Consider the following 14035-nt stretch of genomic DNA (forward strand, 5'->3'; position numbering starts at 1 on the left):
AGTCATTGGATGGCGCCCTCGTGTGGTCAAGATAATAAACATTTAAAAAAAAACACGTTGGTGCAAAAAGTACTTTTGTACAAAGTACTTCCGGTGGGGTCACCGAGTAGTTTTCATGAGCCGTTTTTCTCGTGTTTACCAGCGGCCTGTTTACTTCCGTGTGATCCCACTCGCATTCTAACTTTATTTCCTCAGTAAGGGTTCTTTTTGACCGGCTCCTTTTGTCAGTTGCTGCTGGCCGGATGACTCGTCAACGCGGTTAAAGACGAGCGAGACGAGAAGAGGAAGCAATAGGCCACCATCTTTTTTTTTGGACGCCAGCAGCAATAACAAGAAAGAGAGCAGGCTAGCTTCAAGTGGAGCTCTGTACTTTGACAATTTACACTCGCTCATATTTCTCCCCCGCGGGATAAAGAGGAGCAAGCCGAGGGCGGCTTCGCGTGGAGCCCCAGAAACACCCGCCGACGTTGAGCTCGTCCTCCCCGGCTAGCTTTCGGGAAGTTTCCGATCAGAAGACTGGCTGCTAAGAATTAGTATTCCCCGTTCTTTAATGTTTCCAACAGGTTTATCTTCCCCTAACCCCCCGCCAACCCAGGAGGCAAGAGCAACGGCTACTGATGTCAAAAACGACAGCGGCAACATTCTGTCTTCGAAGAAGAGGAAAATAAACGGCTCCGAGAGGGACGAGACCAGCGACACCATCTCCCCTTCGCCTCCCAAGACCCTCACTTCCTCCTCGTCGCCGGCGCACATCCAGAAGAAGTTGCGCTTCGAGGATTCCGTGGACTTCATCGGGCTGGATGTGAAAATGGCCGAGGAGGCTGCCGCTGCTTCGTGCTCCAACAACAAAAGCAAAGCCGTGCTCCTGGCCGCCGGCGTGGGGGGCCACCATGCCAACGGACTGAGCAAGAGCGCGGCGGGCTCCGGGACCTTCTCCAACAGCAAGCCCGGCGCCGCCAAGAAGCTCGTCATCAAGAATTTCAAAGGTAGCTGTAAAAGTACACACCCGTTCAGCTGTTTGCAAACAACATTACAACTTTACTCCATCGGCTCAACGGTTTCACTAACCCCCGCCAGAAGGTAATCTTCAAGAATTTCCAATGTACGCCATAATACTCTATAATAACAATACACATCATTGCGGTTATAAGCCCCCAAATAGTGACAATCCACCGATAATTGACACCCGCCACACAATGGTGGCAAAACATTTCACATGGAGAGGATCATAAAGCATCAACACCATACAGCGACCATGCGCACTATCATGAACCCGTGTTACACAAACGATCGTAGTGCTGTTTTCATATACCGATACAGGTAATCTTATACCCTGACAGTTATATTTCCAAAATAGTATTTTTCCTGAAAATAATTTTCAAAAATCAATGAAAAAAAAACAAAATATCCAATGGAAAAATGCCATTCAAAATACCTGGTAGTGCAACTAGTTTTCAAGGAACGTACAGTGTTGTTTACATGCATGCTCCTCAAGCAGTGCCGTAAACAAGTATTTGCAGGTGACGTAAACATGCTACAGAAAAGTAGTAAAGTTGCTACGGTTACATTAACTTGTATTCCTTATTCCCACAATGTCAGCGTTTGTTCCACAAAAGCTAACAAGCTCATACTTTATCTCTCCACGGCCCCGCTTACACAGAAGCACAGTTTTCAAAGTGACTCCTTCATATGAAGCTTAGCATGGCAAAAAGAATGGAGGGGGATACTCGGCAATGTGTACTTACAGACCATGAAAAAGAAAAGTTATGTCATGCGCTGTGCCTGCCTAAAAACGTCCGCATTCCAGCCTACAAGAACTCCAATTTCGAAGTTGTCCTGTATAAACAAAGTTTAAGACCATTTCTTGTGTCTGGTTCTGCCTTAATGTGTTATTTTATCAAGATTTAATTTACTATTGTTATAGTGCCACATTCCTCGTTTATATTTTTGTCTATTTGAGGTTCACGGTCTGATTAAAAAGTGCTTGTAGTTTTTGTCACTACATATTTACTTATATATAAATGAAGTAATTACTTTTACTTTTATTTGAGTCATATTCTCTGCCCTGTTACTTGAGTACAATTTTTCGCAAACATTACGCACCTCTGATGACAGGGCATCATCCCGCAGTCGGATAATCAAATGATGGCAGCACTTGCATCTGGTGTGACGTATAAAATAGTTGCCAGACGGCGATAATCACTGTCAGAAGGGACTGTCATGTGTTTCCAACCATTAATTTCCATTTTTTTTAATAGTGATTTTAATCTTGTGTCCAATAAATTGGGTAGAATAGGACTTTTATGGCGAAAAAGTAGCTCTTGGGCGGAATATCTTTTGAGCTAATGACATGAAATTCAAAATCTTTAGCAGATGAGTTCATTTATGTGGCAAAAGATAAATCAGTCTCAGTCGAATGCATCGCTGCGCTACCATAATAATTTTTCTTGTTTCAATTAATACCTCTCTGGCATTGTCAATCAATACTCAGCATTATTACCCCTGTAAAGGCAGAACTGTAGTTGTGATTACAGCTAGTATAAAAACAAACCCATGTTGTTCTACACCCAGAAAAGCCCAAGTTGCCGGAGAACTACACACAGGAAACATGGCAGAAGCTGAAGGAGGCGGTGGAGGCCATTCAGAACAGCACTTCCATCAAGTACAACCTGGAGGAGCTCTACCAGGTAGCGCGTCCCGCCTCGTCCCCGATCGCTCCTTTCTGGACTTCCTACGTCTAAACCTCATGTTGTCTTTTGTCCCTTCTGCAGGCTGTCGAGAACCTGTGCTCCCACAAGATCTCTGCCAAGCTTTACAAACAGCTGAGGGCCGTGTGTGAAGACCACATCAAGGCCCAGATCAATCAGTTCAGAGAATATCCTTTTTTTTTTTACAAGACAGACCTGCTAAATTCAGCCAATGCACCATTAATGTACGAGTAGCAACCTGACGTTGACCTTAATACTGGTCTCACGGGTGTCCTGGACAGCGTGCTCTTCCTGAAAAAAATAGACAAGTGCTGGCAGGATCATTGCAGACAAATGGTATGTTTTAATGCGGGTGTCAAACTCATTTTCGTCACGGGCCACATCGTCGTTATGGTTTCCCTCGGAAGGCCGTTAAAACCCGTGAACCCATAAAAAAGTATGGTCGGCTTATATTATTACAGAGACACAACAAATTAGTGCATAGCCAGTTCTGAAATCACATGCCAGTAAAAATGTGTTTGCTCAACTAATATTCAATTTATTTACAAAGGAGATTTGTAACAAAAAATGCTTCCATACCTCAACGTAATTAAAAGTGAAGTCATGTTGCAATTTTGGTATTTTAGCAAGAAACATGAAGTCGACGCACAAAAAAAATCATGCAAAAAATAATTTCACATAAAATGACGTGGCGGTCCGGAGCTGTCCGATGTTACGGATTGTCCGTATTTTGTTGCGGGAACCCCGAAGGCTACCTCATTATACCCGCAACACTGATTGCCATGGGTCAACTTGCTGAAACAGGTTGAAAAGGAACAAAAATATTTTGTAGATAATTGCGATATACGTTTGACAGTTCTTCGTCAATGCACCAGCCTCTCATCGCAGTTGGATTGTCAGGCCGGCTCGGCCCAGGGCCGTAGCTAGTCATTTGGGGGCCCAAGGCAAACCCAGTCACGTCGCCACCCCCTTGCTGCCTCATAGGTAGAACACAATCGTTTTTATTACAATTTGGTTTCATCCTGGTGGTTAGCACGCCTGCCTCGCAGTCAAGAGGTCCCGGGTTCCAATCCTGGCTCACGCCCTTCTGTGTGGAGTTTTCATGTTCTACCTGTGCTTACTTGGGTTTTCTCCGGGTTTTCTCTGGCTTCCTCTCACATCCCCAAAACTGGTGAATGTGAGTGGGAATGGTTTTCTATTTGACTGGCGACCAGCCCAGGGTGTGCCACGCCTCTCGCCCAGGACGTGAATGAGAAAAAAGAGCGATGGAAAATTGTGGATGGCTTTTAATCAGAATGTTCTTTTTCCCCACAGATCATGATCAGGGGTATATTTTTATTTTTGGACCGCACCTATGTTTTACAAAACTCTATGCTGCCGTCCATCTGGTGAGTGATCTGTGGCCAAATGTCTTGTGTGAAGTCCCCGCTCACAATTCTGTTTGTTCGTCTCGCGCAGGGACATGGGTCTGGAGCTCTTCAGGTTCTACATCATCAGCGACCTGAAGGTCCAGAGCAAAACCATCGACGGCATTCTGCTGCTCATCGAGAGGGAGCGCAGCGGCGAGGCGATAGACCGCAGTCTGCTGAGGAGCCTGCTGAGCATGCTCTCGGACCTGCAGGTAACCCGACTGACGGGTATCGTTTGTACTGATGGCCCGTGTCATTTTTTTGGTAGATTTTCTCCGCCAGCGTCCTGTTGACGGATTACATTAATGAAAGCGCTCTGACCCTGACAGATTTATCAAGACTCCTTCGAGCAGCGCTTTTTGGAGGAGACAAATCGTCTGTACGCTGCAGAGGGCCAAAGGCTGATGCAGGAGCGAGAGGTGAGCGCCGTGACTGTATTCTTGTCAGTAGGAAGAACTGGACAAACACCACACCGACCTGCATTTTCTCAAAATAGTTGCCAGGGTGTCTATTTACTAGGCTTTACACGATCAGGAGTTTTGGGGCCGATCACCGATCAGCAAGTTTTAAAAAAAAAACGATAACCGATCACCTATCTGATCACAAGATGGAGCATTGTGCGTATTTATATGTTCATTTATTGTATATACTTGTGTACTGTATCTGCCCATCCATTTTCTATACAGCTTATCCTCGCAAGCCGCCCCTGCGCGAATTATTCTCTTGACATTTTAGACAAAAGTTAAAACATCAATGACCTCTAGGGGGCATTCAAGGATTGGCCACTGACATAAGTTTAGGCCACATCAACATTACAACTGACAGAAATAATGGGTGCTAACTTACTGTCATTAAATTACTTTATTGCAGTGGCTAGATGAACATTTAACATCACTTGTCATCACAATTGTTTTTTATCATCATTTTTCTTTACAGGTGCATCTCAATAAATTAGAATCGTGACCAAAGTTAGATTTAGTGAAGTAGTTCAATTCAAAAAGTGAAACGGAGATGCACTACACACACTTAGAGTGAAAATATTTCATGATTTTCTTCAAAATATGTATGTATAATTTGGATAATTATACCTTAGCACAAATGAAAACCCCAATTTACCATCTCTAGAAACTAGAATATTACATAACACACAATCAAGAAACAAGGAAAATGATTTTTAATGTAGAAATTAAGCAGGAATTTGCCCTCTGAAAAGTATTTTCTCATATTTAATGAATGTTTATAAATGTATGCAAACTGAAATTAATGAACTTCTCTACCGTATTCTAATTTATTGAGATGTACATGTAGTTGGTTGAAGGAATCCACATGAATGCTACGGTAGACGTGCGTGGTGTTCATTTTGACTCACGTCACCAAATATGGTTCCCTGCCTTATCAAGAGCTACTGTACAGTAAAACTCACTGCTTGGCCGTTGTGTGCTTGCAGGTACCCGAGTATTTGCATCACGTCAACAAACGCTTGGAGGAGGAGGCGGACCGAGTCATTACATATCTAGACCAGAGCACACAGTGAGTGTTCCACTTCACTTTTGAATTGTCATTCTGATTTAAAAAAAAAAAAAAAAAAAAAAAGAGCATTGTCCGAAGCATTGTGTCTTTGAATTGCAGAAAACCTCTTATTGCCACAGTTGAGAAGCAGCTGCTGGGTGAACATCTCACAGCCACTCTGCAAAAAGGTAAGATCACATAACAGATATAGCACGGAGCAAGGTCATGATATCTGGCACAGAGGAGGTCCCAAACACACATCTTTGCACCTCCCCACACGCATATGGACCAGAATAATAAACAATAAACACAACACAAGCAGACACAGCCAAATGGCTCAAGACATGTAAACAGGACAGAAATACACAACACCAACCGGAGTCTTCGTGTAGATTTTCACACTTTACCTAATGCTCCCAGGTGTGTGTCACCTCCTTGTAATCTCATTAAACCAAGTGTAATTCTCCCATGATTCACTGGGGCGAGGACCACAACTGATATGAAGTGTACGCTATATAATCCATTTTTATTGATGAATTTTACTTTTTCAGGATGATTTTTGTTTAAAGTGCATTCCCGCTCACATGCACAAAGGAGCTAGTTTACTAATGCACTGTCATTATTAGTGTTGCAACTATGTCGCCATAGTTTGTGACTTTTTCAGCCCTGCTAGTGATTTTTATTTATTTTTTTTACATAAAAATGACAAGTAAATTTAATTTCTGTCAGAAAGAGACAACATGAGCAGAATTATTTTCACATTGTGTTTCAAATGACAAAAAAGGAGAGGAAACACTTAATTTTCACACCTTTAATATGTGTTTCTGTTATTTCTGTAGAGCAGTGATTTCCAACCCCGACACACTGGTTGGGAAACACTGCTCTAGAGGTTGATGCAAGTTAATAGGGGAAAACAAACACTGGAGGGGGAAAAAACGTAGAACTTTTTTTGAATAATGTCCTTGTCATTTCTATAAACAAAAGGGAAGAAAATAATTCAAATCAGAAATTGGATTTTTGTGGGGGGAAAAATCGGGGATTTTATTGTAGACCATATCGTCCGGCCCGAGATACATTTTCCGTCACGCCACTCAGTCTTAATTGTGACTGAGTGACTTATTTTTTGTTCCAGGGCTGACGCACCTGCTGGATGAAAACAGGATTCAGGATCTGTCTCTCCTCTATCAGCTCTTCAGTCGAGTGCGAGGTGGCGTCCAGGTCCTCCTGCAACACTGGATCGAGTACATAAAGGTAGGTGTCTGTCAATATTTTGTAAATACGATGAAAGACACCATTTTCTAGGATCTGGAAGTTTTAATTCCGACGACATTCTCCCAACTCATCCTCCAGGCTTTCGGAAGCACAATCGTGATCAACCCAGAAAAAGACAAAACGATGGTGCAAGAATTGCTGGACTTCAAAGACAAGGTGGACCACATCATCGACGTGTGCTTCATGAAGAACGAGAAGTTTGTGAATGCCATGAAGGAAGCTTTCGAAACATTCATCAACAAGCGGCCAAATAAGCCTGCAGAGCTCATAGGTGCGATTTTCCACACGTTCGAAGTCGCCCTTTCCCAAATGTCCGCTCTTGTTTCTAAATGTTGTTTCATCTCCAGCCAAACACGTGGATTCTAAACTGCGAGCTGGAAACAAAGAGGCAACAGATGAAGAATTGGAAAAGATGCTGGACAAAATCATGATTATATTTAGATTCATCTATGGTAATAATTAACAAGCTTTGTAACAGTGGCGGAGTTTCCCGTCTGTGGTCATCACTGAGTATATTCCCGCATTTCCTTTCTTTTAGGAAAGGATGTTTTTGAGGCCTTTTACAAGAAGGACCTAGCCAAGAGGTTACTGGTGGGGAAAAGTGCGTCTGTGGATGCTGAGAAGTCAATGTTGTCCAAATTAAAACATGGTAAAAAAAATATATATTTTTTTAAAAGTTAAATGCACAATATGAGTGATTGAGCATGGAGATTGACCATGTGATTTTTGCACTAGAATGTGGAGCAGCATTCACCAGCAAACTGGAGGGGATGTTCAAAGATATGGAGCTTTCTAAAGATATCATGGTGCAATTCAAACAGGTGAGAATGAACAAAAAGGTCAGTTGTTTCCTGCAGCCAATTTGCTGGAAAGTCCCATTTATAGAGAAAAAGGACAGGGAATGAGCTCCAATTTTCAAATTGGTGTTGGCAGGGAGGTGACAGCCAAAGTGGCCTCATGTTTTTCAATTTATCCATCATGTAATTACCGCCAAAATACAGACACTAGACAGCCATTCAGCTATTTTCTATAGCGATTATCTTCATTATCAAATCCATCTTTATTCAGGGAGTGCTTTAAGAACAACATAGTTTAGGGATGGACTATGGTGTATTCTCTCAGGCACAAATCTGGGTTATGTTCTCGCCGTAGAAACAGAACGCCGTTGTAAACCGATATATATATATCGGGTATATTAGTCAGGTAATATCGTTAAATATTTGACGAAAATCATAACATGACCAAAGAGGTGATTTAAGTGTGTTTACACAGTGAAAACCTACTCGTACTCAATTCCCCAAAAAATTATTTCACATTATTAGTTTGATGATTTGAGCTTACAGCTAACGACAACCCGCATTTGACCATTTCCAAGAAATTAAAATGTTAAACAACAGTCAAAAAGATGTTAACATGGAAATGAGGTTGGAATTGGCCTTCTGACAACAATTTTCTTGTGTTGATTGAATAAATCTCTATAATTTATGAGTTTCACGTTTGGAATTGGAATAGTGAAATACAATGAGCTCTCCTACACTATTCGTATTGTAATTTATTGAGCTGCACCTGTCCTTTTGTTTGGTCATTGTAAACAAAGTAGGGAAACTGCAAAAAAAAAAAAATTTATTTGTGAAGGCCAGTACTTTGTTACGGCACTGTATCTATTACTGAAACATTGTCATATTGTCTTCAAACATGTCATTGTCATCAGACTGAATGCCTCACCAAAGAAAGGGTGTTCATGTCTTGTCATGTCGTATGTCTTTCAGTATATGCAGTGCCAAAACATTCCCGGTAACATCGAACTGACCGTGAACATCCTCACGATGGGCTACTGGCCCACCTACATCCCCATGGAAGTGCACCTGCCTCCCGAGGTGAGCAAATATTTCAAGTAATAGCTGTTTTTATAGCCTGACATGTAATCAACGTGTTGCACTGAAACGCCGCTGTTATCTGCGTCCAGATGGTGCGGCTGCAAGAGATCTTCAAGACCTTCTACCTGGGCAAACACAGCGGCAGGAAGCTGCAGTGGCAGTCCACGCTCGGCCACTGTGTTTTAAAAGCGGAATTTAAAGAGGTGGGTCCTTCTTTTCTGGAATACCGCAAAGTCTGGACTATAAACCATGACCCCACCCAAATTCAACTGCTGTGAACGCTCATAAATGTTTTCTCTAAGTAATTTCAACACAGCATCACCCCCATTGTCGTTAGACTAACTCTGCTAGCTTAATGCTCACATACAATGGGAAACACTATAGACGGGCTAATGCAAATTAGCATCGCGATAACCGTCAATTTAAAGCAGCAAACAACTGTTACTTTAGCATCAACACAGCAGTAAATCATACAAATGGAACAGGGGTGGCCAATATATCGATTCCGGGACTCGTGGCTTCTGTGCTCCCCTCGTGTGAAGGCCGGCGAGCCGATCTGCCGAGCCTGCAGCGCGTGGCGGCTCCTCGCCGCATGGTGGAAAAACTCAATCACAACACATTCATACACAAGTATTTACAGCCACAATTGACGCACTAGCGTTTAACACGCAGACTGGTTTAGCCGCTTAGCCACCCGCTACCCGTAGCTCACAACAGCCAACTCTCATTTGCTAACTCACATGTCACTCACTTAGCCAGGTCCCACCTTTTAAAGCTACACGCGCACATGCAAAATACACAACAACAATACTGCACAACTTCACATGCACATTTTGTTATTATTGGAAAAAAAAGTGTTATGATTAATTGTAGGGATAGTTTAAATTCATGGAGGCAGTGATAATTACTGTATTACAATTATTCGTGTTTTTATTTTTGCAATTGTTGGCAGGGCTAAGTCCCGATAACTCCAGTAGCACGGGTTTATTGTATTCATTTTTATTTAGTAGGTGAGACTTAGATACAGCTGGGCTAAAAAAAACAAATTTTCTGCTACTCTGATGAAGTTCTTCTCATCAACTGTCAATGTCCTGTTTCTCGCACCAGGGCAAGAAGGAGCTGCAGGTGTCACTTTTCCAAACACTCGTGTTGCTGATGTTCAACGAAGGGGAGGAGTTCACCCTGGAGGAGATCAAACTGGCCTCAGGAATAGGTACGCCTGTTTTCACCAACACTCTGCTGCCGTGTCAACCTTCATTGAGCGCCACTGATCCCAGTCATGTCATGTTGTTGACAGAGGATAGTGAGCTGCGTCGCACTCTGCAGTCACTGGCGTGTGGCAAAGCGCGCGTCCTCACCAAAATCCCTAAAAGCAAAGACGTGGAGGACGGCGACAAGTTCTCCTGCAACGACGAATTCAAACACAGGCTTTTCCGAATTAAAATCAACCAGATCCAGATGAAAGAGACGGTACAGCTTTTCGCTCCCACATTCACAGGGGATGTCGGCAGTGAACCTGAAGTTTTTCTGTCGCTGCAGGTGGAGGAGCAGGCCAGCACCACAGAGAGGGTCTTCCAGGATCGACAGTACCAGATCGACGCCGCCATTGTGCGCATCATGAAGATGAGAAAGACTCTGAGCCATAACCTTCTCATGTCCGAGGTGTACAACCAGCTCAAGTTCCCCGTCAAGGTGATTGACAGTCGGGGAATGCTGCAGAGCAAACGGGGCTCCATTAGCGGTTCTTACGCGCAAAAAGATTCAGTTCAGTTATCAGTAGCTTGCTGTTGGTCAATACTGGACATTCCAGGTTTTGTTATTCCTTATCAGTCAGTCAACCTTTATACTGTGCCTTAGTCACTGATTCAGGCTAATTCTGCTTTACAGGACACTTCTTTAGGTGCACCTACACAATCAATTGAGATCCAATACAGGGGGTCCTCGGTTTACAATAGAGTTTCGTCTCTACGACGGCAACGTAACTAGTATTTGAACGCGAGACAGAATGCACCGTAGTCTATCTTTGTTTGTCTGGCGACAAAATGGCAAGCAGCCATTTCTGCAATCCGCAGCATGACCTCTGGGAGTAGATAAAATTTACTCTCACACACAAGGCACCAACTACAGGACAATATGCAACATAAAATTGACACCAAAAAACAAACCTGACAGCATATATCATAACATGTAGGATGACATAAGATGGTGGAAGACCGTTTTTTTTTTTTTTTTTTTTTTTTTTTTTTAATAATTCTGGGGGAGGAACACTTCCATTCCTGATGGACATGTATGACAATCATTTCTCCTAACAACTACAACAAAAATAGTCACTGTCCGCGATATTCTGCTGGCGTAGCAGCTTTGGAGCGCCTCATTGTCAGCCATGAGCACATTCACATCACAAAGAGAAAAACGGCAGAGTGACTAGGAGCTTTTTTTCTTTTTCTCAAAAAGTCTGACTTAACAGCCAGCGTGTGGAGAGGGACTTTGCGCTGGCGTGGCCACTTTAGAGAACCTCGTTGTTGCAGCATGGAAGAGCCGCCCAATGACCCGTTGTGATATATTCCACCCACTGGAGGCTTTTAGCGGGTATATTTTACCTGCTCAAAAATGTAGCTTGTGTAGGCATAAGAAAGATACTAGGCAAAGTAGCATTAATTTTTTTCCAGGTTGGAGTAGTGGTATTTGATTGACAGTGGACAGTCTAGTGGGGCGTGGTTTGAATGTAAGCGCGAGTAATTGTCAGTGTCTACATGTGACTTGCGACCGGCTGGCGATCAGTTCAGGGAGTAGTCTGCCTTTTACTCGAAGGCAGCAGGGATACGCTCCACCGCCCCGAGACCCTGACCAGTATAAGCGGTATTGAGAATGGATGGATCTTTGGCAGGGTTGTTAACAACAACACTCCTCTTTTAGAAAACATTTTCACTTCACAGGGACTTCAACATAACACACATTGGGATTGACAGTGTGAAAGTGCTTGTAATTTAACAGTACCTATTTGGTTGTGGGTAAATAAAATATACAATAACCACTAGACTTTAAACCAATCTGATAAGCTTTAATGTCATAATTCGTCGATCTGATCGGCTCCACAAAAGACATTTACTCTGCATCACCGTCACTGTACAGTATATTGGAATCCAAAAGCTAGTTTATTTTTAGCCTTGTCGCATGTCTTTTGACATACTGTAAATCCAATAAAGTTAGCCAAAAAAAAAAAAAACGTCAGCGGTGTCGGATCAGACGAAAAAACAAATTTGGTCTTTCACGATGTCAGACTACTGCAATAAAATCTTGTATTCCGATACCACCGTATCCTTTTTTTTACGATCACTGGGCTTCATCTTGTCAACTCAAACGCGACCGGATACACTCGTTACCACGGCGACGACAACAATAATGGATCGCGCCGTGTGTTTATAGGAACAGAATGGGGGGGGAAACACGTGTGTTGGTGGTCACCAGTGCTCTTGAGAGGACATTCGTTTTAGGGTTGCTTGAGGTATTTTCACGTACTTTTAATACGATACGGCTCGCAAGCAGGCAACAAAACGTTATGTGGCCTAGCATCCTAGCGCTAGCGCTAACGGTTGTAAGCGGACATGCAGGCGTTCTGTCAAATCGTGCTCTAAGGTTTTGGTGCGTGTGAAATAATTTAATTACAATAAAGTAATTTCAGTACAGTAAGTTAGCACCCATTATTTCTGTCATGTTGTAATGTTGGTTTGACCTGACTGATTAGAATACATGACCTGACGAGAGCGGTGATTTCCAACCTTTATGGAGCCAAGGCACATATTTTGCAATTGAAAAACACATACTGGTGGAAAAAAAGATGAACTTGTTTTGAATAATGTCCCTGTCATTTCTATAAACAAAAGGGAAGAAAATGTTTCAAATCAGAAATTGGATTTTTGTGGGGGGAAAAGATATTTTTGGAGCCCATATTGCCCGGCCCGAGATACGTCTTCCGTCACGTCACTCAGTCTTAATTGTGACTGACTGGCTTATTTTTTGTCATGTAAATGGCCACATTGCTCCATTTTGTGATCGGTTGTCATTTTTTTAATCTCGCTGATCGGCCCCAAAAATCCTGATCGTGTAAAGCCTAATAAACACATTTGTCAATTGTCACACTAAAGTGACACGGGTTTGATCTTTTTAATCAGCCTGAGTGCTTATACTGAATCCTATTACATTGTGCAAGTGTAGTTAATGTTGTGTAATACATACCTTGTTTTTGCGTATATTAACAGTGGCTCAAACATGCCTTCTCTCTGCTTTTCCACGCAGCCTGCTGACCTGAAGAAGAGGATAGAGTCTCTCATTGACAGGGACTATATGGAGCGTGACAAAGAGAATCCCAACCAATACAACTATGTGGCTTAGAGAACAAACAAAAAAAGAAGTGACAGTGAGAAAGAGGTACAGAGGGTCACGAGTGACCCGTGTCTACGAAACTTTTTGCCCCGGTGGATGTTAGCATTGTCATCGTCAACCCAGCCACCGACGAGCTGAATGGAAGCCGCTCCGCAGGATGTTTGTCAGAGGGTCTTAAGATTCTGTGGACTGCGCCTCCATCGAGAGAGAGAGTTTTGTCCAAACATCTCAGTGCCTCTGAGCTCATTGGACAAAAGACTCACACGTATACATACACACACACACTTTGCTGTTTTTTTTTCCTTTTCTTTTTTTTTCAAGCAAGGGAAATATTTATTTTCAAACTTTTTTTGTCCACACTTTGAAACAATATGCTCTTTGTTACCGAGTCACTTTGCCCTTTCTTTTTTTTTTTTTTTTTTTTAAATGGTCACCCCCTTGTAAATGCCAACACACATTCAAAAACGTTCCAAACACATTACAAATGTCTTTGTTTCCTCAGCCCCTGTCAAATATGAGACTACATGGGTGGTGTAGGTGTCAAATTCAGATTGTCAAAGCTGTGATGGGCTTCACAAAACAGAAAAAAAGGATAATTTTATTATTCAAGCCGCTACACCATCAAGCGCTCCATCTTTGATATTTTTGTTTTTCATATCTGGCATGACATTTTAACCTGCTTCTGGTCCACTCTTTTTTTTTTTTTTTTTTTTTTTTTTTTTTTTTTTGGGGTTACCATTTAAGGGCCAAAAGCACACATTTCATCATCATCCTACCCTGTTTTTCCCTCCACCTGCCATTTAACACACTAAAGACTTCTTACACTCTTGCCGACAGTGAGGCGTGGATATTACATTGGGGTACAGCACGAATGAAT

The 14035-nt window shown here is 42.5% G+C and overlaps 1 protein-coding gene across 1 annotated transcript; it reads left to right on the forward strand.

Moving 5' to 3' along the window:
- Nucleotides 1-102: 102 nt before the first annotated feature.
- Nucleotides 103-13843, forward strand: cul4b (cullin 4B). The gene is made up of 20 exons (XM_061685479.1): nt 103-986; nt 2572-2687; nt 2772-2875; nt 2975-3044; nt 4023-4096; nt 4167-4329; nt 4447-4536; nt 5565-5647; nt 5747-5814; nt 6759-6877; nt 6977-7169; nt 7246-7350; nt 7437-7547; nt 7634-7719; nt 8668-8775; nt 8865-8978; nt 9883-9988; nt 10073-10245; nt 10315-10467; nt 13072-13843. Exons 1-20 carry the CDS (start codon nt 551-553, stop codon nt 13165-13167), a joined length of 2568 nt encoding a protein of 855 aa, XP_061541463.1. The 5' UTR covers nt 103-550; the 3' UTR covers nt 13168-13843.
- The last annotated feature ends 192 nt before the right edge of the window (nt 13844-14035 follow it).

The sequence above is a fragment of the Phycodurus eques genome, chromosome 9 (assembly GCF_024500275.1).
Source record: "Phycodurus eques isolate BA_2022a chromosome 9, UOR_Pequ_1.1, whole genome shotgun sequence".
Classification (NCBI taxonomy): domain Eukaryota; kingdom Metazoa; phylum Chordata; class Actinopteri; order Syngnathiformes; family Syngnathidae; genus Phycodurus; species Phycodurus eques.

What these genes read in the sequence shown, in the direction of transcription:
- cul4b (XM_061685479.1), top strand. Translation starts at nt 551, where the DNA reads ATGTTTCCAACAGGTTTATCTTCCCCTAACCCCCCGCCAACCCAGGAG. An exon ending in TCTATGCTGCCGTCCATCTG is followed by an intron (nt 4,097 to 4,166) that starts GTGAGTGATCTG and finishes CGTCTCGCGCAG; the next exon opens with GGACATGGGTCTGGAGCTCT. An exon ending in CAAACTGGCCTCAGGAATAG is followed by an intron (nt 9,989 to 10,072) that starts GTACGCCTGTTT and finishes TGTTGTTGACAG; the next exon opens with AGGATAGTGAGCTGCGTCGC.